The sequence below is a fragment of the Homarus americanus genome, unplaced genomic scaffold (genome assembly GCF_018991925.1).
Source record: "Homarus americanus isolate GMGI-L3 unplaced genomic scaffold, GMGI_Hamer_2.0 scaffold4060, whole genome shotgun sequence".
In the NCBI taxonomy this organism is placed as follows: domain Eukaryota; kingdom Metazoa; phylum Arthropoda; class Malacostraca; order Decapoda; family Nephropidae; genus Homarus; species Homarus americanus.
In genome coordinates this window covers 9,861,906-9,888,764 of record NW_024746161.1, presented here as the reverse complement: position 1 = coordinate 9,888,764, position 26,859 = coordinate 9,861,906, and the positions used below count along the sequence as shown (strand labels likewise).

Sequence of the window (26,859 nt, the reverse complement as noted above, 5' to 3'; positions counted from 1 at the left end):
ACACGAGGTCGACCAGTTGTCACTTCGTACCGTTAAAGTATTTCAAAAGGACTATATTAATAACCCAACGTTTTCCAAATTCTATTGTGCATTTGTAAATTATCTTTAGCTGGTTAATAAATTCTCTGAGTCACCCGGAGTGCCACAACCCGCCATAAACTGGAGAGTAAAGTGACTAATATTGGTGTCAAGCAACAGTTTAAACTTCCGTCAGTCAGTTTATGATTCATCCCAGGAGAAAATAATAACAAGTGTACATAGGGCGTTATATGTGGTCTTATTCACCATGTCTAAAGAATACGACCACCTCTTCAAATTATTGATAATAGGAGATTCAGGTAAGGAAGGTATTTGAGTGGGTTAGAGAGGTAGATGAAGTAGGGAGGACAGTATAAGAGAGACCTTGTTTTTATCTTGGTGTCATTTTAACTTGATCCACCCCAGTGCTCCTAAGATGTAGCTTAACACTGTCTTCCTCCCATCACTCTCTCACCAGTACACACATGGATGTAAATAAACGTGTGGGGTTGTGTGAACATATGGTCCAAGTCATGAATTATTTAACCTTATTGCTGAAATTGTTTGAAACTTATTGTTGATTCTTGTGTGTGTAGCAGTGGCTGTCATAGGTGAATGTGGTAATATTTCCTTAAACTTTATCTGTTCTTTCTAAACAGGGAGTAATGAATTTAGTAACTAGTATTGGTGGGATTTTGTGAAGTATTACTCTTGAGTTGTGTCCAGTGGGGCGTATCATGAAGGTTAAAGAGGCGGTCACCACTTTCATCTTAAGTAATGTTTGGTGTGTAGTGTTATCGTCTTGGTCATCCAGTAGATTAGGTTTGGGTGAGGTTAGGTTAAGTTCTTGGTGTATTTTGAATGATTAATTTCAACTTCCAAATAGGTGGATGACCAAAACTGTAATTTTACTGATTGATGTGTCATTCAGTAGTTATAATGTAGATCCAGTGAGGGAGTTATGATAGAAGGATAAATTGTATATAACGGTCATAAAATCATCTGTCTGCCGTAACCGTTTGAGGTTGGATTCATCGGTTCCTTCCATAGAAAGGATTTTTTTCGTAGTGGATATAGGTATAGCATCTGTATTGATGGACCGTGTTATCAATGGTATGGTTAGGTTATTATTAGATTTGATTAGGTTGGGTTAGGTTAGGTTAGGTTATAGTGAAGGGTAGGTTACATTATGTTAGGTTAGTGAGAAAGAAGGCCATCTTTGTAACGATCATTATAGTTTGCCCACCACACATGTGCATTATGCTGCCTTACTATTAGACATTGACGTTTTGCATACGGCAACCATACCTGTGTACTGTGCCTTTATTTTTTTACAGGTTGAAAATAGAAAATATGAATATTTTATTTGGGTAAATTTCAATAATTTTATGAATGATATATAAATTTAAGGGGTAGTAATATCTGGTGCCTCTGGATGTCTTGAATATAAAGAAGATGGCTACAGGGTAAAGACTCATTTTATGCCTAATTTGTTTTTTATTACGAACATAGTATTTTCTATGTATTTTCTTGTGAATTTAAGGAATATGACCTTTATTTTGGAGACTAAATCTTGTTTAATGAGATTTGACCCCTTTAACACCAGTAATGACAATGAATCCTTCCAAAATGGGCAGGGCTTTGAAGGTGAAGGAAATTGCTTGGTTAAAACACTTGAAAAATACCAAACAAACTTTTGAGAACCTGACCTAACCTTTTTTCGCTGATGGTGGAGATTTCCCCCACCATCTTGTTTTTTTTTGTTTTTTTACGTTTTCACTGTATAGATCACGGAGGAGCTATATACTGCACTGCACTCGAATGAATACCGAGAGAAATTTTAACTATCCTCTGGTCAAATGAGATCATGTGAAGTGCACATAAACAGCTTTGAATATAATATCCCACTAAAATGTGTTTGACAAATTTAAAATCCGTCAATATTGTTGTGTCTTGGTCGTGTCCGGATCAGGTCTACTAAACGTTAACATAATTCACAATGTACGAAATCGGGTTCACAGAAATAGTTATTGTATGGGTTGATTGAAATGAAAGTTATTATTTTGGGGGTAAAGAGAGTACCATACTATAGAGATTAAAAGGTTCACCTGAGCAGTTCTTCCGCCAGGCACACTACCTCTCTGTAATGTTCGCTTAAATGACACCTTTATACAAAAATGTGGTACTGTATTTAGTGTTTACACATAATTCTACTCTATATAAAATGGTCGTTACTATCCGTTACTTTATATGTTTGGTCTCTTTGTCTTTATATACATAATACTTAGTGAAAAGAGAAGGATTTACTCCGACTGTGTTCTCTTAAAGTGTGAATTTGTTTATGACTTCGACGTAAATATTCTTTTTTCAAACTTTTTCCACTCATATCTTGAAAGTTAATGTTTTTAAGCAGTTACAGTGCATAACTTTATAGACCTTAAATTCGGCATTAATGTGAGCCAGAACTGGGTATCCTTAGCAGTTATATATGGATTTATTTGTGATATATCAATATTAATGAAACATTATGTATGAGCCAATGATGCTGCATGAGGGTCAGGCCTTGTGCCATCAGCTAAAAAAAATGGCTAGTGTTAAATGGGTCGTATATCATAAAATGGATATTAGCCCAAAAAATAAAGGTCATTCGTTAAAATAAAAATAAATAATTTAGTACTGTAATAACAAAGCGAGTTGGGCGTAAATCCAATCTTTACCGGTTGCAGTACTAAATAATTTATGACAACATCCAATGATTAATTTGGTCTGATTGGTTTGTGTAATCTTATGTGAAGTACTGTACTATATAGCTCCGCAATGTTGCTTCACTCTCTCTCTTTTACATGTACTGTACTCTAACAGGCAATGTTCAGTGGATTTGGCACCCTGTGTACCGCCAGCAAAGCAGTGGGCTCATGTCACTTGTCTTGCCCGCGGTGCCCACCCATTCTCTGTGGATGTCGGCCACACTAGAATAACCCATTATAGTACATCCTTCTTCCCTCACACAGCCAAACTGTGGAATGCTCTGCCTTCTTCTGTGTTTCCGTACTCATACAAACTGTCTCACTTCAAAAAGCATGTTTTCCGGCATCTTTGTGGTGTAGATTAATATACAGTCTTTTTCTCTTCTATTTTTAATTTCTTTTTACTAATTGCTTGTATAGTCTCTGCTTCCTGTGGAATGTACTGTATACTGTACAGCATGAATCATAGTCAGATTGTACCACTGCTGGAGTGTCCTAGTTGAAGTTTCCCACTAAATAGTTGCCTAACCTAACATAGCCTAACCTAACCCAATCTAAAATGACCAAACCTAACCTAACCTAAGTTAAAGTGATTCAACCTAACCTAGCCTAAAGTAACCTGACCTATCCTAACCAAATGATTTGACACCCAACTAGGCAGTAGGACACTCTGGCCTGTACCCATACATGATTCTCATAAGTTAATATTTGCTTTTTCCTTGATCTCTTGGCATTACAGTGAAACCTCTATTTAATGGACTATATGGAGAGGAAAGTCTGATATTTTGAGGGTTCATTAGATGTGAGACCTCCATCTGTATATGGAGATAAAAGTCTGTTATATGGATGTTTCACTGGGTTTTTTTTGCTTATTAATGCGAATGATAAATGTGAAAGAAAGCCAACCATTAATACTGTACTGAATCGTGATCTCGTAGATCATTAAATGGTTGTCATTAATATGATCTTCCCTTGGGAAAGTTCTGATTTTTATTTATTTTTTTCCCCTTAACTGCGAGTCATTCCTACTCTATTGTGACCAGATAGGCTAGTTTGTGAAAATCCCCCCAAAATAAATTGATGCTTAGAAGGATCCTATGTCATTTCATTTGGGTCCTCTGTAAGATGTGCCTTATTTGCCCTCGGCATAGTTTATACAGTAATGTTTATCTAATCATAAAACTCTTAGTTTAGACCAAAGTGAATTCAGTTCTCAGTTTGGATAACCAGTTAGAATAAAAGTACCTGTCTGTTTGTCCTGTGTAGGCTGCTGGTTTGTATTGAGAGTGCGTACAGTACACAACACAATACAGTAATCAGAGTTCCTGAATCATAAATTAAAATGTGAGGCCCATAAAGTTTCTGTTTCTTAGATGACAACAAGGGTCATTAATGAGATAACTGGACTGCACTGATGATACTCTCAGCCTTTGAGGCTTGGCTTCTTATGGAGTTTTACTGGGGTATGTTCTTTTTCTCTGTCTTGCAAAAAGGCACTTGATCTTGTGGTTGCAGATCACGGATAGATTACTGTTCCTATAGTTGTTCCGTTATACAGTATACTGTAAATACAATAATTCAAAACTTGTTATTTCTCTTTGCTATACATTACGAACTATTATTCCTCGTAGAAATAAAGACCATCTCTTGGAAACTACATATACTGTGCTAAGAGAGCAAGGAAGTGCATGTGAAGGCATTTACCCACAATTCTGTGGCCCTTCTACCTTAAACTTCAACAACCTTTTACAGAAGCATGAAACAGAGTGTGTGGATGAGTTGCTGTTTTGACAACATCTTATTGCTGTGCATTATTCAGATATGGCAGCAATGATTCCATCATTAATGATTCATTTTCCACTCTCTCAATCATAAAACAAAATTGCAATTATAAGTAGCATTTTTCAATACCATTTGTGTGGAATTTCATTGGTGAAATTTTAGAACTACTCGAATGGCAGTAAATGATTGCTCCCCATCTGTGTTTGTTTGTCTGTGGTATTTGTACAGTACAGGGTAGTACTGTAGTTGAATTTGTGGCTTTAACCCAGGTAGCTTCCATCATTCTCTCATTGTTCCTGAGCCTCGTGTGGTGAGGTGAAATCTTATCTCTGTATGATTTAGGAACAATGAATCTAATTCATCCATGTACAGTATGCTTTATCATCAGAGTTATATATATATAGTATAACTCGGCTATGGCAAAGGAAGGCAATCCATTCAGGTGGAGAAAAGTATTTACAGCCTGGGTCAGTAAAACACTCAAGAAAGATGGGCTTATACAGTAGTGCCAGTCTAAAAAGTCACTTTGTTGTTTATCAAATTAGTTACCTGATGTGACTTGTGTATGGCAGCAGGGTGTAACTTGATAGGTGTGGCTGGGATTCATGTTACATTGATATGTGACCAGCCTCCAGGTGCTAGTGCCAACACGTTTCAATATCTTGCCCTTGGTTGTATTTCACATATATGTACAGTACACTACACCACTGTACTGTATATACATATATACAGTACAGTATATACAGTACAGTAATATCCCTAATAGCTGGAATGATGGAATAATTGGTGCAAAATTTTTCCATGTTCAAGGGGTTTCCAGTTATTGAGACGAATCAACATTCCCAGAAAAAAATTATGGAATTTTTTCGGGCATTGGTGAATGTTTCCAAGTGTAAACCACATGTCTGACATGGAGCACCGTTGCTAGTGATCAGCACCTAGTGTTTATTAGTGGTTTATAATCATTTTGGAAATTTGTTTTGTAGCATAGTTTAGGCATAAGAGAACACCTGCTTTGCAGTATAATGGGAACATAGGGGAAAATTTTCTTTGATTGTTGAAAAATCATTGTACTGTACAGTACAAAAGGTTTTTCAAGAACAGAACCTCTTCATAAATTGGGAATCTCTGTACAGTATTGCATTGACAAATCTTAGAATTTGTAATCCTGAAAATCCATCAGTTTTTCAGGTTTTAGACTTCATCTTAACTCAACATGGGCTTGGATCAAGTCATCGTGTACATTATGGTCCAGTCTAAGTCTTTCATGTTCTAATAGTTAAAGTTTAACAAAATTGGACATATTTTTGGATTTGATTACACCTGTCCAGTATTACAATACTGGGGTTGTGCTCAATATTGATCATTTTAATTTTATTTATTAATATAGGTGTAGTGTAATTTGTTTTTACAGTATTTACAGCAGCTACAGTTAATCATCTTTTCATTTTTATACTGTACTGTATTTGTATATGCCAAGAACTGTGTACAGTGGTGTCGAGAAATGTGTGATGTGACAGTGTTTTTATATTCACAGGTGTTGGGAAGAGTTCTCTACTTCTAAGGTTTGCAGACAACACATTCACAGGCAACTACATCACCACAATTGGAGTAGATTTTAAGATACGCACTTTAGAAGTAGATGGGGAGAGAGTCAAGCTACAGATCTGGGACACTGCAGGGCAGGAGCGCTTCAGAACCATCACATCCACGTACGTTCTAAAACTTTCCTGCCAGATTTATAATGTGCAACAGTGCAACATGATGATTGTACTTTTTATTTCAGGAAGTTGAGGAGGGTTGGTTCCATGTATTTTGGGTAGACAAGTTAAGCTAGAACAGATAACAATGATTTTTTTCTAGCAGTGAAGTTAGACTTGGAGCACAGCACACCGTGAAGTCACAGCTTAAAGAGTGTTATGTGGTTGTACTTTTAAGTGTGTGATAATCTGTTGTTAATCTTTTTGTTGACTTGCTATTTAAGGTCCTTTGTATAATTTTAATCTTACTACAACACAAACCATTGCCGAGAATGTACTGACATAGAGCATAGATACTCATATACTGAGCTCAGCATATTCTGTCCTAACAGTGGTGAGTCCTAAAACTAGGTTAGTTGCATACAGCAGATGTAGCTGTAACCTAATAAAATTTATTTCTTTCGCTTGGCTTCTTCAGTGTCCAGTTGAAGTAGACACAACATATATTCACGTCAGGATTTCTTGGTTCTGTTTTAGTTCTGCTCTGGTGATACTTTTATGAAAGTCATGACCATAGACATAAATTTCTTTAAAGGCAGCCACTGTAATGGAATTGTACAGTCACATGAATGAAGTTGTTGTTTACTTTCACTGAAAAGTAGAAATGCATGTATAGGGTGATGGGTCGCCCTGGAAAATACTGTAGTCACTGATAGGAAAGCTGAAAGAAGTAAGGAAATGGAGCCGTTGCATTATCTGGAGTTTGAGAGGGTGTGAGGAGAGTACTGTTTCTCAGTAACTGAGCAGAGATAAAAAGCATCAGTAGGAAAGGGCGTTTCCTCTTCTCCAACTGTTGGACTCTGAAGAGGTCCTGTCAGTGACCACCTTATCAACATTATCCTCTAATCCCACCCACCAACATATTGTTTGTAGTAATACCAGTATTTACCTTCTTCCCTTTATATAATTTTTGTTGTCTCTTTTTAAGCCTTTCCTTGTTATTGTAATGTGGGGTATCTGCAGTCAAGAGCAAAAAAATTTAATTCACTTTCATTCAATCACTATTACTTCTACAAGAAAGACTGTTTGTTACAATATGTTCCTTCTACAATAAATTCCTGGTTTATCCCCGACTCTCAACACAGCTCCAGCATCTTCCATCACCAATACAGCCATCCCAAAAACATCACTTGATACTGTGCCTTCCAGTCGGTCATGCACGCCATTGCTTCCTGGATGCCCAACCCCTCTCCTCTAGTGCATCCTTTACCTCATTCTTCCATCTCCTCCTTGGTCTTCCCCTTTCCCTTCTTCCAAATTGTCTCGTAAATATACACTCTTTTTGTCACTCTTTCACGTCTCTTTCTCCTGTACCATATTCATATAAACCTCATCAGTTCTCTGGACACTTTTAGCAATTCTGAATCTCCTTGTCTCTTTATTTATTACCCAGCATTTTTATTTTTTTACACACCCATCTTCACCACACATTGTTATCAGATAAGAAGAACAGAGGTTGATTTTTTGAATGATGTGAGAGTGTTCTGGGGACTCCATGGGTGTACTGTATATGGCGTCAGGCCATCTTTGAAGCAAGCCTGGATCTGCCACTGATTTCCCCTGCCATGATTAACCGAGACCACCACTGTTTCCTCTAATCTCAGTACTGTATTATTTTGGGGGGGTGGGGGCATGTAGTCTTAATCTAATAAATTACTGTATTACCTATCTATTTTTGTCAACTATTATTGTGTTGTGAATCTTTGTGACATAATTTGGGTAGAGCAAGTTTATTAATGCTTTATTTCTCCCCTTCAGGTATTACCGAGGGACTCACGGAGTAATAGTAGTGTACGATGTAACCAATGGGGAGAGCTTTGCCAATGTAAAGCGCTGGCTCCACGAAATTGAACAAAATTGTGAAGTAGTCAACAGAATATTAGGTATGGATAATGTATACATATTTTCTCACTCCTAAGGTTTATGATTTTATGTTTTTATGATTTTATCTGTTATTTGATTTAACTCTGTTTAATACACTTGTGAACATACTGGTCTTTTTTTTTCTTTCTTTTTTTTTAGTGTTGTTGGGTAAACATTTTTTAAGTTCACTTTATTCTTATTTAAAAAAGCCTTTGCAGGTTCTGTATGAATTTATAGTTTTGTTATGTAGACTTTTGGTATCCTTTCTGCCAGTTTAGCTGATGGTACTTGAACCATTGCATGGGGAATTGGTTTCAAGCACTTCTTATAACACAAGTCATAAAATTGTCCCTAAATTTTGTTCAGAAACTTATTACTAACTGATCCTTGAAATACAGAAGTGGAGCCATTTGAAGTAGTAATCCAGTATCGTAGTCTTATAGAAGCAATTTTATTTTTATGACTTGTGAAATGGTAGAAAACTTTATTTCTTCCTTCAACCCTTGATTGTTTTTTGCCCAGTGTGATACAGTATAGCCTAAATACCAGTGTTAACAGCTGAAATAGCACTGTAAAAATAATTCAGATAGTGTATACTGTAGGTACATTTATATCACTTAATAAGATACTGCAATATTTAATTTTGTTTAATATTTGCATTTTCTAAAGCTTTAAATCTCTTAATAATACATGATGCTAGAGTAAAGAGAAGTCAAAGATGCATGTAGTAGAAATAAGTAAGTCATACGGAATGTAACCTGATGCAAGAAATGGTTTACAAATGTTTGTGTGAACTAAGAATCCTAGGAGTATGTACTGTACAAGTGACTGTCGACAAAGTTTTCCAATGTTTGGGGTCATAACTAAGCTGTCAACGATGGCCATTTGTGGCTCTTTTCTTATTTATCAGGTCTCTTAGGAATAAAGAGACTCGGGCAATGAATAACAACATGACAGATATTTACAGCCTGCCAAACACCTTAGAAGGTTTGTGTAGGTGAAAGTACAGTATCTTTAGATTCAATGGCTATATTGGATTGTTTAATGAATGATGACAACGATTTATAACAGTGAAGTCTGGTAGTAGACTGCATAGAAGGATTAAGGCCATAGTAGTGTGTCAGTAGAGCATGCCAGATAGGATGACGAGAGATGACGACGTGCAGTAGAAACGAAGTGGTTCCACAAACTACAGTATTACAATATGTGTAAAATGAATGCTATGAAATATTTAACCACTATGGTAGCAGAAGTCTTCATGTACTTTTGTCACCTGCAAGAGTCAGTGATTATTGGATTTACTTAATGTCTTACAAGTTCAGGAACAGATAGATGAATAGGATACATAAGTACTGTACTGATAAAAGAAGGACAAAATATTGGTAACTCACTGTCTGAATGGTGCTTAGTTTTATTGGTGGCTGTTGTAGTTGTTGTAATCGAGGAATCTTTTGTTTCATATTTGTGCTCCATGTTTAGAAAAATGGTGTAAGTTGTGATGGTGGAGGAGAATGATGAACAGTGGCAATAATACTGTTTATTTCATTTGAGGGTGAAGACCTAGAACTGATGTGCATATGTTGGGATTCACTTCTTCTCTATAATTAAGAAATGTCATGGTTCTACTTCAGTTCTACTTTGTTTCTTCCTATTTTTTTATTATTTAATTTTATTTTATTTATTTACTTTTTTTACACCTTCCACACTTCTGTTTGTGTCAACAGAAATTGATGAGTGTTTGACGAAAATGAGTTTGGCACTGAGTGAATATGTGTGTGTGTGTGTGTTTTTTTGTCTGTGTATCTGTTAACGGAGGCAAATGGCATAAAGAAACTTGCCCATAATTTCACCCTGCCCAGGTATCGAACCTCTGTCTACCCAGCAGTAATTGAGAACCTGGATGTTAATTGATTTGCAGATCGTATTCTGGGGTAATGGTTAGTCAGTGCAGTTGGCGAGTTGTCGGGTCTCCTTGGACTATTCCTCGACAGTGGGTCATGCAACTTGTTAACTTAGGGTGTGGTTGTTGTGTTGGCGACAGCTTCTACACCTTAAACAAAATCACGCCTAGGTGGCCCTTTGGCCAGCCATCCTCGTTACACAAGGGGCAACCATTATTTTTCTGTTAACACAAAATATTCTCTTAACGTTTAATGGAACTTGTTCTGTTAGTGCATATGGGTAAGTACCACGAAATATTCTTTTGGTGGTCCTGCATCTGTAATACTGAAACTTGCATTGTGAATGACTCAGAAAATATGCAACAGTACAGCTGGGCCAAGATTTATCAAACCTGGTATTGAAAATGTGCCCGTGACCGAAGCTTATACCTGTATCTACACCTTTGATATAAAACTTTACATTTTCATCATAAAGTTAGAGGAGATCTAGTTGTTGAATTTTGTTTTCTAAATTAGAATGAAACACCCATTTGGTTACTATAGCTGCCATTTGTAACTCCTGATTTTAATTTATTTTCCTAAAACATTTATTAATGCTCAAATTGACACACTTATGTAAAAAAAGATTTAACTAGCTGTGTCAAGGTTTGGCATGCAAAGTCGTCAGGATGGACAGATTGAATTTATTTGAGGTGGATTATATATTCATTAAAAAAAGCATTGCTGATATTATCTGGTAAGTGTGTGTGTGTGCGCGCGTGTGTGTGATTTTTTTTCCTCTAGCTGCTGAACCTGGCATACACAGGTTAAGTTAGATAATATTTGTAATACATCCAGGCCTCCTCCTGGTGGATATGTTCAGCCCCAGCCAGACCTCTTTACTGTCACTTGACAGTCTTCACTTATCTCGTCATGAAAGTTAATGAACAAAAATGTACTATAACAGGCTCAAAGGTTGTACATAGTTCTAAATTGGCGCTGTCAGTGATGTGGCAGCTGTATGTTGTGCTAAAAGTGTGGTTTATTTTTATTTACTTCTGTAATGTGTTCTTTGGTAAACTATTCAGGCTAATGAGTGAGTGCATTAACCATTTGGTTTACTCATAACCTTGTACTACTTCAGTATATGATGTATGATGCTCACTAATTCAAGGCTGAAGTAACTTACCTTTTAAGTAGTGTATACTGTAAAACTATTTGCTTTGCCTTTGGCTGGCATGTTTCTGTAACAGGACCTATTAAGAGAAGTCAATCAAGATTCTGTATTAAATAATTTTATGCAGTACTGTCATGTGAGAAAAACACCATCACATACTGTACTGTTACCTACATGTGAGTACAGTACAGTACAGTAGTCCCAACTTTGTGCGCTGTAATTTTGGGGGGCTGCCGCTGTTATTCATACAGTACAGTAAAGAAGGATGCATTGGAGTGATATAAGTGTACTATTAAGCTACTTACTACCTATTACTTTTAAGTCCTAATTAATAGTGCATTTTAATAACTTAAGTGCAGTAGGAATAACCCTCATTTAGAATTCCCCACACTTCCATGCCACCTATGCTGCCCGCCTCTCTCTCGTGTTTGCTAACGCCTTTAAATAGTTGGTGAGTATACTGAATAATGTTTACCCATTTTCTTGATCATGTTCAGTATTGATGTTTTGGAAACAAGTTTTGCAAAATTCATTACCAGATTCTAACCTCATTCGGTGCCTACTTTGGGAATACACTCTTATGATTGATACTACTGTATCGTACTTTTTAGTAGGCGTCTGAGAAAGGAAGAATGACTTAACCTGTGTAAAGATACTGTAGTATGGCACTCCGGAGACTGTTCACGAGTCACTCCGTTAAGATAGTGGAAGACACACTATTGTAGGATTGTGTTTGTGTGCATGATTGTGACTTATTCTTTATCTCAAGTAATCTTTAATGTGCAAATACTGATTGGAGAAAAATAAATAATTAAAATAAGATCTATTATGATTATAAGAAAGGTTTAGTTATACAGTACATAATGACCTGAGTTTATGGGTTGGAAGATGCAAAGGTAATGTTAAGAGGAAAAGTTTTTGATGATCAGTAAATGAAAATATGAAATTCTAGGGATGACAGGTGACACTGGGATGCTGAATGGAATCCAGATGTAGAATATAAAGACCAGACAGATATGAAGGTTCTCAATTTCCTTCTGGTATTTGCATCAAAGCCTTCAAAGAATGAGGATATTATGCTTGATATTGTGATGAAAGTTTTATGTTGACGTGCAGACATGGGGTTGGTGAATGAGTTGAGGATAAGTGCTACAATACGGGTGTCATTTCAGAGTCATAAATAGTGAGCTGGAATGATCGAGGAAGATTCTGCAGTTTTGAGAAGTTATCAGTGGTGGCTCCAAGAGGGAAAAACTCTGGGTGATGGAATACCAAAGAGAGATAACAATATTGAGATTACAGAAGCTGTAGTGATGGGAAGGCAGTCAGTATCATAGGGGAAGATGTGAAGGGAATGGAGCTGGTTATGACTTGGTAGGGCAGCACTCCATCCTCCTGCCTAAAAGAGAGCTGTTAAAGGGGACGAAGGTATCATAATTGCAATTAGATGGTAGATATAAATTTTATACATAGCCGCCCCTCAAAACCATAAGAGAATCGGTGACGTAGTCGAGACTGTGAACGAGACCAGTTGCAATTGTAGCCTTTGTGGATCACTTAGAAGATTGTTTCTGGGTGTTTAAACTTCAGGCTGGTTAAGCTTGGAGCTATTATTCAGGTGATCCAAAAAAGTTAAAATTGTGAAGGGTCTCATTCATGGTCTTGGGGTCAATCTTGACTACACCACTGATGAGAACACACACACACACACACACACATGAAAGAAGGATGGTTGGTTACCTCCTGGATGAATTTGAAGACCAAAGCCAGCTGGGGCAGAGGATAAGGGAACAAGTGCTGCACATATACAAAATATAGTATGGTTAATAATTGAATTTATTCTTATGTAACTATAAATAAAAGAAGATAAATTTTGAAATATGCGTGTTTGTAGATGTATATTGAATGACTTGTTAAAAGATGACACACAAGAAAATAACTGTAAAGAAGGTACAGAAAAGGGATTTGTAGAGTGGCAAAAAGTGAACCATTTTGTTGTTGCATGAAGCACGAGTCTCCTGAAATGCAGGAAGATGGCTAAGCCTAAATCTCAGTGAAAAATGCAATATTTTTTCTGAATCTGCATTGTTGAATGGATTTAAAGGAAAAGGTAAGTATGCAGTTTAATCTGCCTAATGAAGAATATATTAATTTTACCTTTTTTTGTAGCTATTTAATTATTTTTTCAGACTATTGTTTATTAATAGTAATTTGAAATTATTACTTTTTTCAGTGGGGAACAAAAATGATTGCCCAGATAGGAAGGTTGTACTCTATGAAGATGCCAAACGCTTCGCTGATCAAATGAATATCAATCTCTTCGAAACTAGCGCGAAGGACAATATCAATGTTGAAGAGGTAAGCCATTTCTCCTCCCACAGTTCCTGAAACTCCAGAGAGGTCATTCTAATCAGTTACCCCCAAGAAATTGTGTGTTCCTTGGGCCTACTTGATAAGAACAGTTCCATAGTGAAGTAAAAGTATTCATCCACTTTACTACGTTAATCATTCTCTCTGTCTCTCACCTAAACTCTTGCTGTCATACTTTAAAACAGTAATTATTGTGTATCAGTATAGTCTCCTGATGAAAGTAGATGGGATGTATTATATAATGGGTGAATATTTGCAGATGTTTACAGTGATGACTAAGATGGTATTACAAACTAAGAAGGAACAGAAGGATCGGCAGACCAACACCAGTGATCCAGTGCGTCTCCATAATCCTAAAAAAGGGAAAGGGAAACAGAAATGCTGCTAGCAAACATAAGGTGGTAAGTTAGTCTCTCTCTCTCACACAAAACAAAAAACAGCCATAAGTCTTGATATATTATTAACCTTTAGTAGTCTTCAAAGTTTGTTACATGTTTGTTTTTGTTTTTTTCACACTGGCTTCAGAAGTCATTGATGAACTTAGTGAAGTGTTATACAGTAAAACCTCGAATAATGACGGTAATGTGTCCTCCAATATTGCAGTGTAAGGTGAATCATCGAATCGCAAATCATTAATTACCATTAAAATAAAGCCATAATAATGAGATGCGTTCCCAAGTGTGACCTTTTCATATCTTTTGTGTGGCTTTTTACCCTCTTTTCCCCCCAAAACAATACAATTAATTAAAATTGCAAACTATATTCTTTAAATAATGTTTCTGAATGCACCTTATACATTATATATGAATAATAATATGGTAACACAAGAGGAGATGGGACGCCATTGTTTTCGTTTGTGTTTACAGCCGGGAATCCGTCCCGGCTACAGGAGAAAATGAAGAAAATAAGACCCTGTTTGTAACTGTAGTAAAATTAATGTAAAAAAAATTTATATATATGTTTTAAGTAACGTTATTTAATGTTAAGAAATGGAACATTAGAAATAGCTAACCACTAATGGCAAAGAAAAAAAGAGATGGATTGGCAACACCAAAATATACGTGCGCATTTAAGGTTACCGCGTCATTTATCTTTCTAAGAATATGTAAAAAAGTTTCATTATTGTGTATTAATGAATATGTATTTGATTGAATTAATCTTTATATATGCGAAATGAACAGTACAATTCATTAATAATACGTAGAATATTAAAACACACAAGAGGATAAGAGATGGCATTGTTGTCAGTGTTTACACCCATAATGTCAGTTATCCACCTGAAACTGGAGAAAATAAGACCCTGGTTGTTGTTGTAGTAAAATTAATGTTAAAAATATGTATGTTTTAATTAATGTTATTTAATGCACAGTGGAAGTAACCACTGATATTTAAGAAAAAAGTGAAACTGATAGTGGAACACCAATGTATACATGCGTACACAAGGAAACTTAGTCATATACTGTATCTTAAGAATATGTACAAAAGATTCATTATTGTTTATTACTGAATATGTATTTGATTGAATTAATCTGTGAAATGAACAATGCAATTCATCAATAATACGTAGAATGTTAAAGCACACACGAGGAGACAAGACGGCATTGTTTTCGTGAGTGATGATGGTTCTACATAAGAAACTGAAGAAAATAAAACCCTGGCTGTAGCTGTAGTGAACTTAATTAAAAAAAATTGAATACCTGTATGTATGTTTTAAGTAATGTTATTTTATGTTAATAAATGGAACACTAGAAGTAGCTAACCACTAGTGGTAAAGAAATAAAGCGAGACGATTGGGAACGCCAACGTATGTACAGTAAGTGCGTACATGTGAAAACATATCGTCATATATCTGCATATGAATATGAAAGCAACACTTATTTACTGTTCATATATGTTTTTAATAATATTTACGAATGTAAAACAAAAATTATACTCACCAATGGTAGTAAAGTCTCAAACATAAGGACAGCCAATGAATATTGTGCGAGTTTTTACTTAGATGACGAAGTTATCAGGTTCAACTCTGGCTGAAGCTGTAGCTTTCCATAAGCTGTTGCTGAAACTGTTACTGAACCTGAAGTTGATGTTGAAGCTGCTTATGATGCTGAATTTAATGGTGTAGCTGAAGTTGATGGTTTAGGCCTTTGAATAATAAAGCTGTCGAAAGAACCTTGCACAGCTGCTTTCTTTTCTCATTACATATCTTTATATAGAGGTCATTTGCATTTATTTAAATTTTAATGCTTTGTTTTGTTAATGGATCCACTTCAGAAAATATGTTCATTGCTTGCTCCATATAATATCCACATACTCTCACCTTTTTCATATCGTTTTAGCACATCTAGTTTCTTGGCTAAGCTTATACACTTCCTATTAGCTTTTGAAATAACACTACCATCACTTGCTCTCTTGCTCATGTTGAATAGGGATGCAAAAATTATGTAAGAAACCGGAGAAAGTTTTTCTCCTGTTCCTGTTCAGATGCGTGAAAACAAAGGGACCGCCAAGCTCCAGCTGTTGTTTACTGGCGATGCGCATTACCACTCATTAGCCAAGCAGCTTCTTTGCGCAAGGCGCTCTTCATTTTTTTACAGTAATTTTTATTTAATTTTTTTTAAATGCATATCGGGATTTCGTCTTTATTAATATGAAAATGTAATATTATTTTATTTTTATTATATTTTGGTTGTACAGTACAGTAAATACGAATGAAATAAGGACGTAAATTGAATTGGGTCCTAAATTAACTAGGGTCTTAAATATGAAAAGTTGTTGGTCGAGCCATTGTTATCAGAGGCTTTACTGTACCTTGGAAGTTGATGTAGACATTTTTTAAAAATTTGTGTGTTACAGATGTCACTACAGCAAGATCAAATTATTTTGAGTAATAGTCGTGTATTTATTACAGGTCTTCTGCTGCAGAACCAAGGGTGAGAAGGCTTGAGTCACTACACCCACAAGAGTGTGTCTTGAATTATATTAGCTTCTTTCAATTATAATAAATGTATGAGAGGAGAGATTTTTTGATAGATATTAGTGAACTACCATGTGTATGTGCTTGCATGTATGTATGGTGTCAGAGAAATATATGAAAGATGTAGAGTAATTTTTTTCCAAATTTATTTTATGTTAAAGGTATACTGTAAAAATGCAGAAATCTGTTTATTATTTTATTAAATGGCCTCTTTTTGCTCTGTCAATGAGAGGGAGGTATGGTGTCATACTGGCCCAGTATTCTGTTGTAAATTTGTGATATATTAGTATGGGTCTTTTGCTAAGTGTATCTCTTGCTTTGAAACATGCAGATTTATCTTGGGGGGTATATTAGCTGTGTATGTATGTATGTGTTAAATTTTATTTTTATCTTTATTTTTTTCAGGGGGAGGGGGAGAGAAAGGGAAGAACATTTGCTTTAGATGAAGAACATGTTGAAACAAAGACATTCAGCTTTATCTTATACAGTATATTTTCCATTTTTGCCTTGGCTTGAAAATATGAATGACAAGATACTGATGACATTGTACAAACCCTCTGTATTTTTGTGAGTGTAAATGAAGTTTGGCTCTAGAAGGTCAGTTGAGAGACTGGTGTTATGCGTCTCAGTTTTAAGATACAAATATTTAAATTTGACTCTCTTTGTTATTGACGTTGAAGAAACTGACAATAGTAATATAATATGAAATGTGTGAGCTATTTTAATGGGAATATATTATTTTCCTAACCGTTGGGATGGAGGAGCACTCTGCATGGTTTATAATGAAGTTCAATACTCTGCCTGTAAGGTAAACTTTGTACAGCAGGGGCGATAAATGTCGTATTTTGATAGCAAATGATTGCCTATGCACACAACATTCATTGTATTTGTGATGGCTATGAATGATATCTCATGTAGTATAATTGTGTCTGCTGTGTTCTGTACAGTACAGTAGAAACCATTTTAGGTTGTTCCTTAAATGTTTTGTATTTAAAGATTCTTGCACAATATTCCATATTTCAATATGCACAAGCCATTTTCACATCTCTTTAAAGACATGTACTTTTTTTTTCTGGGTTGTCTTAACCTTGTGGATTGGTCTAGATCTCAGTGACAAATCAGCGGATCTGCCATACCACATTTTATATGCTTTCTTGAGCTCATACCTTACCAGTAAGAATTTGGACCTCATAGGTCCTATCTCTTTTTTTCAGTATCTATTGCCCTTACTTCCATTTTTTTATCAGAAAGTTATCAAATCTGTTTCCAATCACTGATGCCCATGTCAGCTAACATCAGCTGCCTTTGTTGTATATGTGAGATCATCCAGTGTCCTATCTGTGACATCCATACTCATGCTAGCTTCTTGTGTCAACACTACTTGTTTGTCACATCCTGTATCACATCTTAAATCATCAGAAGTTTGTTTGCTATCCCCCAATCACCTCATTGATATCACCCTTAATGTGTTAAACATATTCTTCATCTCTTGACATCATTACTGTATGTGTGTTTACTGTCCTTGTCATATCTTGATACAAATGCTACCTACCTGTATCACATTTTATAACATTGTGAATGTCAGGTGTCCATGTCATAGCTTTGACATTACACTTGCTTACCTGTTCTCTAATGTCCTCAGCTTTACCATACTTCACCCTCTTCCTGGATCTGCCTTTCCTCATATTACTGTACTGCATCAGCCATTTACCCATGCCTGCACAATTAATACATTTTGAAAGGGCTGTATTAGTAGAGTAGTGGAAACAGCCTATATTGCATTGTTGTTATAATTTTAAACTGTGACGCTTAGATAAACTAGGTATTAAAAAAGACGTCTAGATCTCTATTGTGTAACAGTCAATCGAGAGCTGTTGTTGGTCAGTTGTTAACTCGAGAGAACTGACTGTTACTGGCTCAATACTCAGCTGTCAGGTTACTAGAGGACCCATGAACTGTACAGCGAGAATGTCATTTATGATGACAGTTAAGGGTGTGAAGTTAATGAGTTATAGCTTTCAACACCTCATTCCAAAAAAACACCGAAGAAACTTAGTGACATTTCTTTATTTGAATATATTGTGATTGTGCTAGATACAAATGGATTCAAGTTGACCCCATTTCTGCTGCCACATATTTGTTTGATTTTTAACTTTCCTTGAATTTCACTACATAGGAAAATGCTTTGCACTACAGAAGCATATTTAGCTCTTTGGAATATTTTGAGAAATTTTGTTTATCTCGTTTGTGTTACAAATCTGTTGGCCTTAGTCACCTGAGCAGTCCTCAGAAGTTTGTACTGTATCCAATTGATTATTTTCTTGGCCACGTGAGACTGTAGTGTCAGTGGTCTGCCATAAATTCTCAGATTGCAGAGTCTTTTTGAGATAATGCAGATGTTTTCCATTTTTCCAATTATTTTAATGCTTCCCCTCACTTTACTTTATTCTATTTTTTTTACTTCCTCTTTGTACTGCCTCCCTTGTGTTAAAAGTTTTAGGTGCCCTTTCATTTTCTTCACAGTTATTACACATTTTTTTGGCATTGTTGATGGGTTTATAACACTCCAAGTCATCATCATCAAAAATGGTACGAAAAGTTTTGTTTGGTATATTTTATTTCCTTGAGTGAGGTTCACAGAGGTTTTATTTTCTCTGTGTAACCTATATTCTAGTAAGGCTGACTTAGTACAGTTAGGAATTTACAAGTTGACCCAGGGTGACTACCACACAGGCCTGGTTGAACGAGGATAAGTAAACCTTCCCCTGTGGTTAGAATATTTGTGAGCCAGTTGAATCTTGAAGACAAGCTGGTGAGGATATGACTGCTGCTTGTACTGGCTCACACCAGATATAAATCACACATTGCCTCCTCAATGGGAATTCAGATCTGCGACCAATGGACTGCCCAGTGTGAGGATTAATATAAGAGTAAATTGATCAGAATAAAATCACTCGGGTGCTTTAGGAAAATATCGCTATCATTCTGATTATTCTCAGATTATTGCTACAGTGAGATCAACAATGTATAGAAGTTACAGACCACCAGAATTTCAGCACATTAGTTCCTAAATATTGCTTTGCATTACTGTGACAAATTTATTGCTGGATCAGTGTACAGTGAAATGTTGGTAATTAATACGTAAAATATTCAGAGACATTGTTTCTCTTAGAAAAGAATAATTAGATTAGAGAAGAGACTTGTAGTTGAGTTGACTTGTTTTTAAACTAACCTTTAGACAAATATATGTATATAACAGTTGATCCATCCCTGTAACTTCATGTGTGAGTTTTTGCAACATGTCAAGCTCACAGTGTAGTGATTCTCAATATTATTTCCATAGTGCAGGCACTATGCTTTAAGGTAAAGTTTACAGCTTACCACTGATTTTTATCTGGATTCATATAATGTTCAAATCACTTCAAGAATGAATGCATTTATTAAAGTGTTATTATTGAACCAGGCATATCTTGGTTGACAAGAACAAGGCTGTGGAGCCTCATAAGAGTGTGGTATTAATAAAAATATATTATCCGTGTTTAGTTGTAAAATATTCAATTTGCACACAAGGAATATAAAAATCTGACCAAAACTTGTTTACGTGAGATTGGAGGAAAGATTTATTATTTAGGCAGAGATGTGTCATTCTGGGTGCAGTTTCTGAATAGTTAGATATTGAACTTAAAGCTGCATCATCTTGTGTTCAAACTGGCAAGAGCAACATGTTCATGGGTGAAGGACATTACCATGTGTATGTCACACTCAACCCAGATATAAATGGGTACAAGTGAAGCTGGGAATGTTAACGCACACATTCCCTTAACAGTGAGATGCTCTACTGTATAGGCAAATTAATGAAAATCAGCACTGATCCTTAGTGTTTAGCTGTTTAGGGATACTACTAGAGTTTCATTAACAAGGGATATCAGATAAATTGAGGGACTATTATTACACTATCTCTGTCTGTCTTTTGTATATCTGAAGTCATCCCCTTTTACTTTTTAGTCACCTCGGAATGATAGTAGAGGAATATGGAGACACAGTAATTTCTTGTGTGATGTGGTTTTCTTCTTTCTTTTATATAATTGTTGATGATGGAGTTTACAATATATGATTTTTGACCATATCATTTAGGGCATGTATAAAGAAATAAGGAAGTAGCATCAGGAACTTTCGTCTACAAGTCACAGCTGGGAGGGGTTGTGTCATCATCAGGTGGTGCTCACAGAATCTTGCACAAACATTACAGCTACTGACTGCCTACATTTTTAAATATCCCAGTATGTACATGTTTCTCTACTTGTTTGCTAAAGAATTTGTGAAGACTATGAGGGTTCCTCCGCAGAATTACGCAAGAGAGAAGTAGAAAGTTGAAAATATATAGATAATTATAAGCAAGGGGAAGTAACAAGATGATAGAAATGGAAATTAATAAAAAATGAAAAAAAGTCGTTGGAAATTTGGGTTGTATTGTAATTGTACTAATATAGTATTGTCCAGCACTGCAACATCTAGGTCATTCAACATTTAGGAATGAAACATGTGCCTTGAACCACAACTGTAGTGTGAATTTGGCCAAAGTAAACAAATATTGAATGGGATACCAAATGCTTTTCCCACGGTAGTGCTTTCGGGGAGAAGTTTTGTTTCTTCACACACAACACATCAGAATAGACCCATGTCTTCTTTAAAATAAAATCCATTACATTATAATTGTCATCAACTGGGTAAATAAGATTTGGTTTTGTAGATATCAATCAAGTATTTATGAAAGTCAAATTGTTTCAGGAACATTAGTGTATTTTAGATGGATATTTATCAAATACAGTATTGGGAATTTGGCATTATTAGTGATCTTTGATGGGAGAAATATATGTATGTGTTAATACTCCTTAATGCCCATCACCAGTGTAACTCTTAATTTGTCATTTCACTGCATTCTCACTTTAAATTTTGTATATTTATAGATAACTTGTAATTAAATGTTGATGACATTGCGCTGTAAGAGAGCTCTCGCGCTATGAAACACTCATGTTGGTACTTAGGTTTTACTTTTAAAAGTTGCTTCCCCTACAAGCAATCTAACTACAGTACTCAATTCCTGAATATGCCAGTGAGATTGTCTCCAATTTTTTTAACATCAAATTATTGTAGTCTTCACTTCCCAAATCTTGTGACCATCCTGTACTCTCCTTATTAATTGTAACAGTGACAATTTCAGGTCAGGGTTCCATTTTCCTTATCAAGTAAGGATATGTGAAATATCATTACCCATAGTATACTGTATGTGCAGAGCTTAAGAATCCATTCCTGTCAGGAAGGTGACACCCTGCTTACTGAAGTTGCATACAAAGTTTTTGTAAAAAAATAGGAAGTGGCAATGTTATGATGCTCAATTGGACTATCCTGTGTAAGATATGATATTAATTTAACTTTTTCTATTTGTTGTTAGAAATCAGGTACATAGAAAGAAAAAAAACATTGAATGTGGTCTGCTTTATTTTTTGTTTAAATGTGAATGTTGCATCTACACACACATATATATATATATATATATATATATATATATATATATATATATATATATATATATATATATATATATATATATATATATATATATATATATATATATATATATATATATATATATACTTTTTTTCATAAATTAATGTACTTTAACTTTTGCATTTGATTTTTATCTTATTTTAGAGCTGTGAAAAAAAAATGTTGTTTGGTTATTAATTGAAGTTTTGAAACACATGGAAAAGGGAATTCAGAGGAGAAGTTGGGGGCCATGTTAGGTAATGTAATGAACAATAATTCTCTCTACTGTTATGTCTGTCAAGTACCACCAGACTGTGACCTGTGAACCATTTATCAGGGATAGAAATGTGTGCGTGTCAAGCCGTGTATTTAACTGTTTTGTGTTTATTCTTTTTTTCTAATAATTTTTTATTTATTTTGGGATCATAGTGCAGAAACAAGGACAGAATCCTCCAGCAATTAAATTGCTTGGAAAATCGTAATTTAAGTTTATGATGTTCATATTGTTACTCTTGGTTGTATTCTGTTTATTTTCATTCAGATTATTTAGACTTGGTAAGGTCTGAGGAGCAGTGGATGTGAGATTGATACATTGAATATTATACAATATATGCACAATTAAAAAATACTTCCATATACTATATATATATATATATATATATATATATATATATATATATATATATATATATATATATATATATATATATATATATATATATATATATATATATATATATATATATATATATATATATAGGAATACACAATACTGTACCCCTGTATTGTATTGCTGTACACTTACAAAAGAATATACATCATTAGAAACCTCAATCAATAAATCACATTACAGAACTTATTCAGTGTAATTTATTTGATAAAATATGCTAGACCAAACAATATATAAGCCAGTTTGATAAATCATTGTGTATAAATTAAGTAAAAAGCAAAAATCTGTACTACTGTAGTTGGATAAAATACAAAAACCTGTTACTTATTTGAAGTTACTGTAATTCTTGTCAACATCTAAATACCATACGGTAAAAAATAATGTTTAAGAAAGCTTTGTATTGTGAGCACAACGTTTGCTCCTTGATGATGTCCTGTCTGACAATCTGCTTCCAATTTTAGGCTTCTTTCAATATGCTTCCCATCATGATGTGATGTCTGCAATTTAGGTTTTGATTATGGGGAAGGGGGAATTTGTTTTTTAATGCAAAATATAAATGTAGATAGCAATGTTCTTAGTTGTGACATTAGGATGTTTTGTTTTTTACAATAATATAAAGAAGTCAGTAAACAAGCTGCAAGTATTTGTTGGTGCCTTAAGGCATCATTATTACCTTTTTTTCAGTGTTTGTGCACTAGAGTTATCAATGTGGTCTCACCAGTGTTAATTTATCTCCATGCCATATTCCATTTCCCAGTCAAGAATAGAACCTCTTTCAAACCCCAGCCTCACTAGAATGTTCTGTTTGGAAGAGACTGCCACCCACCTTATACTGGGAACCGGTTTATATGGCACTACACAAGATTCTTATGAATTGATGTGTAAAGTATTCGTCAATCATTCCTTAAATATATTTTGTGCTATTGAATTTTTTCAATCATATTTGGCATCAGTAGATAGTTGGGCAACTGATGAGCGGGACTTTCTTAAATCTGATATTATAATGATTAGGTCTATACAGTTTATTGCAGTATGTCACAAGGTTTGTATATGATGTAAATATTGTCATGTGTATCATTGCTTTTTATTTCACCTTTTTGTACAGTATGTTATTTAGTATCAGTGAACATCCTCTTCCATCGCATCATCTTGTCACAGGGGATCCCTCTCTTCAACGCCTTGATTCTTCCATGCATACCACTAAAGCTCAGCAACTCTGGGGCATGGAAATGCCTGTCATATCATTTGATTTTCTTTTACAGGGTGACTGTTATGATACAGGACACAGTATTGAGCAGTTACAGTGTCGTGTGTCCATCATGTGCAACTTCCCTGACTACCTTCCAACCACCAAAAATTACTAGGACAAAAAAAAACAAACAAAAAAGTGAGAAAGATGGTACAGTGTGAGAATTAATCAACGATGGAGTGAGTGTGGTTTGTAATAGAGGATTTCATCATGATTTAGTGATTTAATGTTCACTATTTAAATTCTTAATGGTTAACAATATGAGACATGAAAGTATGGACAGGTCATGTGATGACACATTGTAACAGAGATAGAGTGACAGTCAGTGGATGATGATTTGCTGTTAGCTGAGTGAGGATGAGGTGAAGAGAATAGTATCTACTGACGAATAAGGTGCAGGGTTCATAACTAAGATCATTAAAGTAAAAGAAGATATTATTTTTTTTCTTTTCCCAGTCAGTATCAACTTTTTTCATATGTATTAATAAATACAGTAAGTTTAATGGAGTTGCACAAACAAATCAAAATTTTTAAAATTTGGGTGGATTACAAAAGTACCTGGTAAGAACTGTACAATAGTTTTGATGATGTACAATACACAGGACACACCTGGAAGAAGTAGAGGCAGCCAGATACTATATCACCTCAAACTATTGTACATAAAAAAGAAACTACAACAGATTATGGACTGACAGGCTATATCAAGAACTTTTTCAATACCTTGTATTGATTATTGTAACATTTCCAGTGAGTCTTAGATAATTTTATGTTTTGAATTAAAGTTGAAATTGATCATTACCTGTAGTGTAAAATGGAGAATGTTATATATATGCTGAACTATAGTGTACCGAATAGGGAAAATGTAGTTTAACTTTTGGGTATATTTTGATATCACTGAAAAGAATGCAAGAGAATACAGTATTCTGATAAATTTGCAGTGGCGATGGATGTGAAGAAAGGAATGTGAAAAGATTTTATAAATGTTTCAAAAAGAATATTGTAGGAGAATTCTGGATTACTATACTGTACTGTACTTAATCACAAAAAAAGACTCAATGTAATATAATAATGCTGATACAGATGAAAGAAAAATTGAAGAGATAAGGATATTGGCAAGGAATCGATAAGATTGGCATGAAATATATGAAAGGTTAGAAATGTGGCTCAGGTTTGTGCTGGAAAAAATTTAAGCACACAGGCTGTAGGTTGTTGGAGGGAGAGAAGAGGATATTCCTTCCCTAATATCCAGGCCTTAAATGGGCACGACTCACAGGGAAAGTTGCCGGGTTGTGATGTCACGATTTACTACGCAATATTGATTGGCTGATTGATGATGCCTTTTGTTGCTGGAGCTGGCAACGTAGACGAGAACGCCAGGGTGAACGGCACCCGTGTGTCAGCAATGGTTTACCTGCCAAAATGTGATGGCAAGACGTGACTATCTATATATATATATATATATATATATATATATATATATATATATATATATATATATATATATATATATATATATATATATATATATATATATATATATATACCGACTGACGACCACCCGGACATACAACCGCCGCAGTCGTACTCAAATTTTTTCAAATTACGTATTTTCGAGTCCCGACGTTAGTGATTGCGCTGGAAGGGTACGGAATTCGGGGAAATATCCTCGCGTGGATAGAAGACTTTCTACACGACTGCAAGCAGTGTGTGTGTGGTGATTAATGGCACGAAATCATCATCCGTGCCTGTCACAAGCGGGGTACCACAGGGCAGTGTGTTGGGCTCACTGTTGTTTGTTTGTTTTATAAATGACATGCCTGACGTACACTCCTCCATATAAATGTTTGCCGATGACGCCAAGTTATTTCGGGAAATCAAGAACCATGCGGACTGCGAAGAGCTGCAGAAGGATCTCTGTGGGCTACAAGAATGGTTGAAGAAATGGCTGCTGAGATTCAATGTCATGAAGTGTAAGAGGATGCACCTGGAGCGTACCAAGTGTAAGAAGGCGTATCATATGTCCCAACGAGATGAAAAAACTGCACTATTTGTGACTGAATGTGAGAAGAACCTAGGTGTGTATGTTGACAATGAGCTGAAGTTTTCGGGCCATTGTTAGAAGAAGGTAAATCAGGCAAATAAATTATTGGGTCTTATAAGAAGGTCGTTCAGATATCTAGGCGGTCCGTCCCTCGTAACGATCTTCAAGAGTGAAGTGCTTCCCCATCTGGAGTACTGTCACCCCGTCTGGTCCCCGAGATATGCTAGGGACTGTCAGTTGGTTGAAAATGTTCAAAGGAGGGCTACCAGATTGGTGCCTGCACTTCGGCACCTCAGCTACCCTGAGAGATTGGAGCGCCTGAACTTGCCTAGCTTATACTACAGACGGGCAAGGGGTGACCTAATTGAGGTGTATGAGCATCTCAAGGGGCACTACACAGTCGAGTGTCCTTACTTGGAGCTGGCGGACGCTCGCCCCACAAGGGGTCACAGCTCAAGATTGAAGAAGCCGCTAGTCCAGAAAACTGTGATGGCAAACTTTTTCGGAGTGAGAGTTGTGAACTCTTGGAACAATCTACCAGAAAGTGTTGTGACGGCACCGAGTGTGAGCTCTTTCAAAACAAGACTTGACCAACACTGAAGCGGGTTCAGGTACATTCAGGAGCCGGTGCATGCTCAGTACTTGCCAACAGTGATTAACAGAGACGTGACCGATCGCCCAAGCAGCTAACGAGCCAATCAGTGGTGAAGAGGATAAAATTAAAGTAAAAAAAGTACAACCCTTAATCTAAAGAACTTAACAATGGGAATTTTCTGCATAG

General features: G+C 35.6%; 1 protein-coding gene across 4 annotated transcripts; it reads left to right on the top strand.

Annotated features, from left to right (window-relative positions):
* Positions 1-24,472, top strand: LOC121879129 (ras-related protein Rab-35-like). 4 transcript variants are annotated; one of them, XM_042385714.1, is made up of 8 exons: positions 10-338; positions 6,085-6,259; positions 8,066-8,190; positions 11,676-11,678; positions 13,461-13,585; positions 13,857-13,998; positions 16,506-16,527; positions 24,051-24,472. In XM_042385714.1, exons 1-6 carry the CDS (start codon positions 287-289, stop codon positions 13,983-13,985), a joined length of 609 nt encoding a protein of 202 aa, XP_042241648.1. In that variant the 5' UTR covers positions 10-286; the 3' UTR covers positions 13,986-13,998; positions 16,506-16,527; positions 24,051-24,472. The 4 variants fall into 4 exon arrangements, with proteins under 4 accessions (XP_042241651.1, XP_042241650.1, XP_042241648.1 ...); XM_042385715.1 differs by lacking the exon at positions 24,051-24,472 and adding an exon at positions 16,977-19,171; XM_042385716.1 differs by lacking the exon at positions 16,506-16,527 and having other exon boundaries at positions 9-338.
* Positions 24,473-26,859: the final 2,387 nt, after the last annotated feature.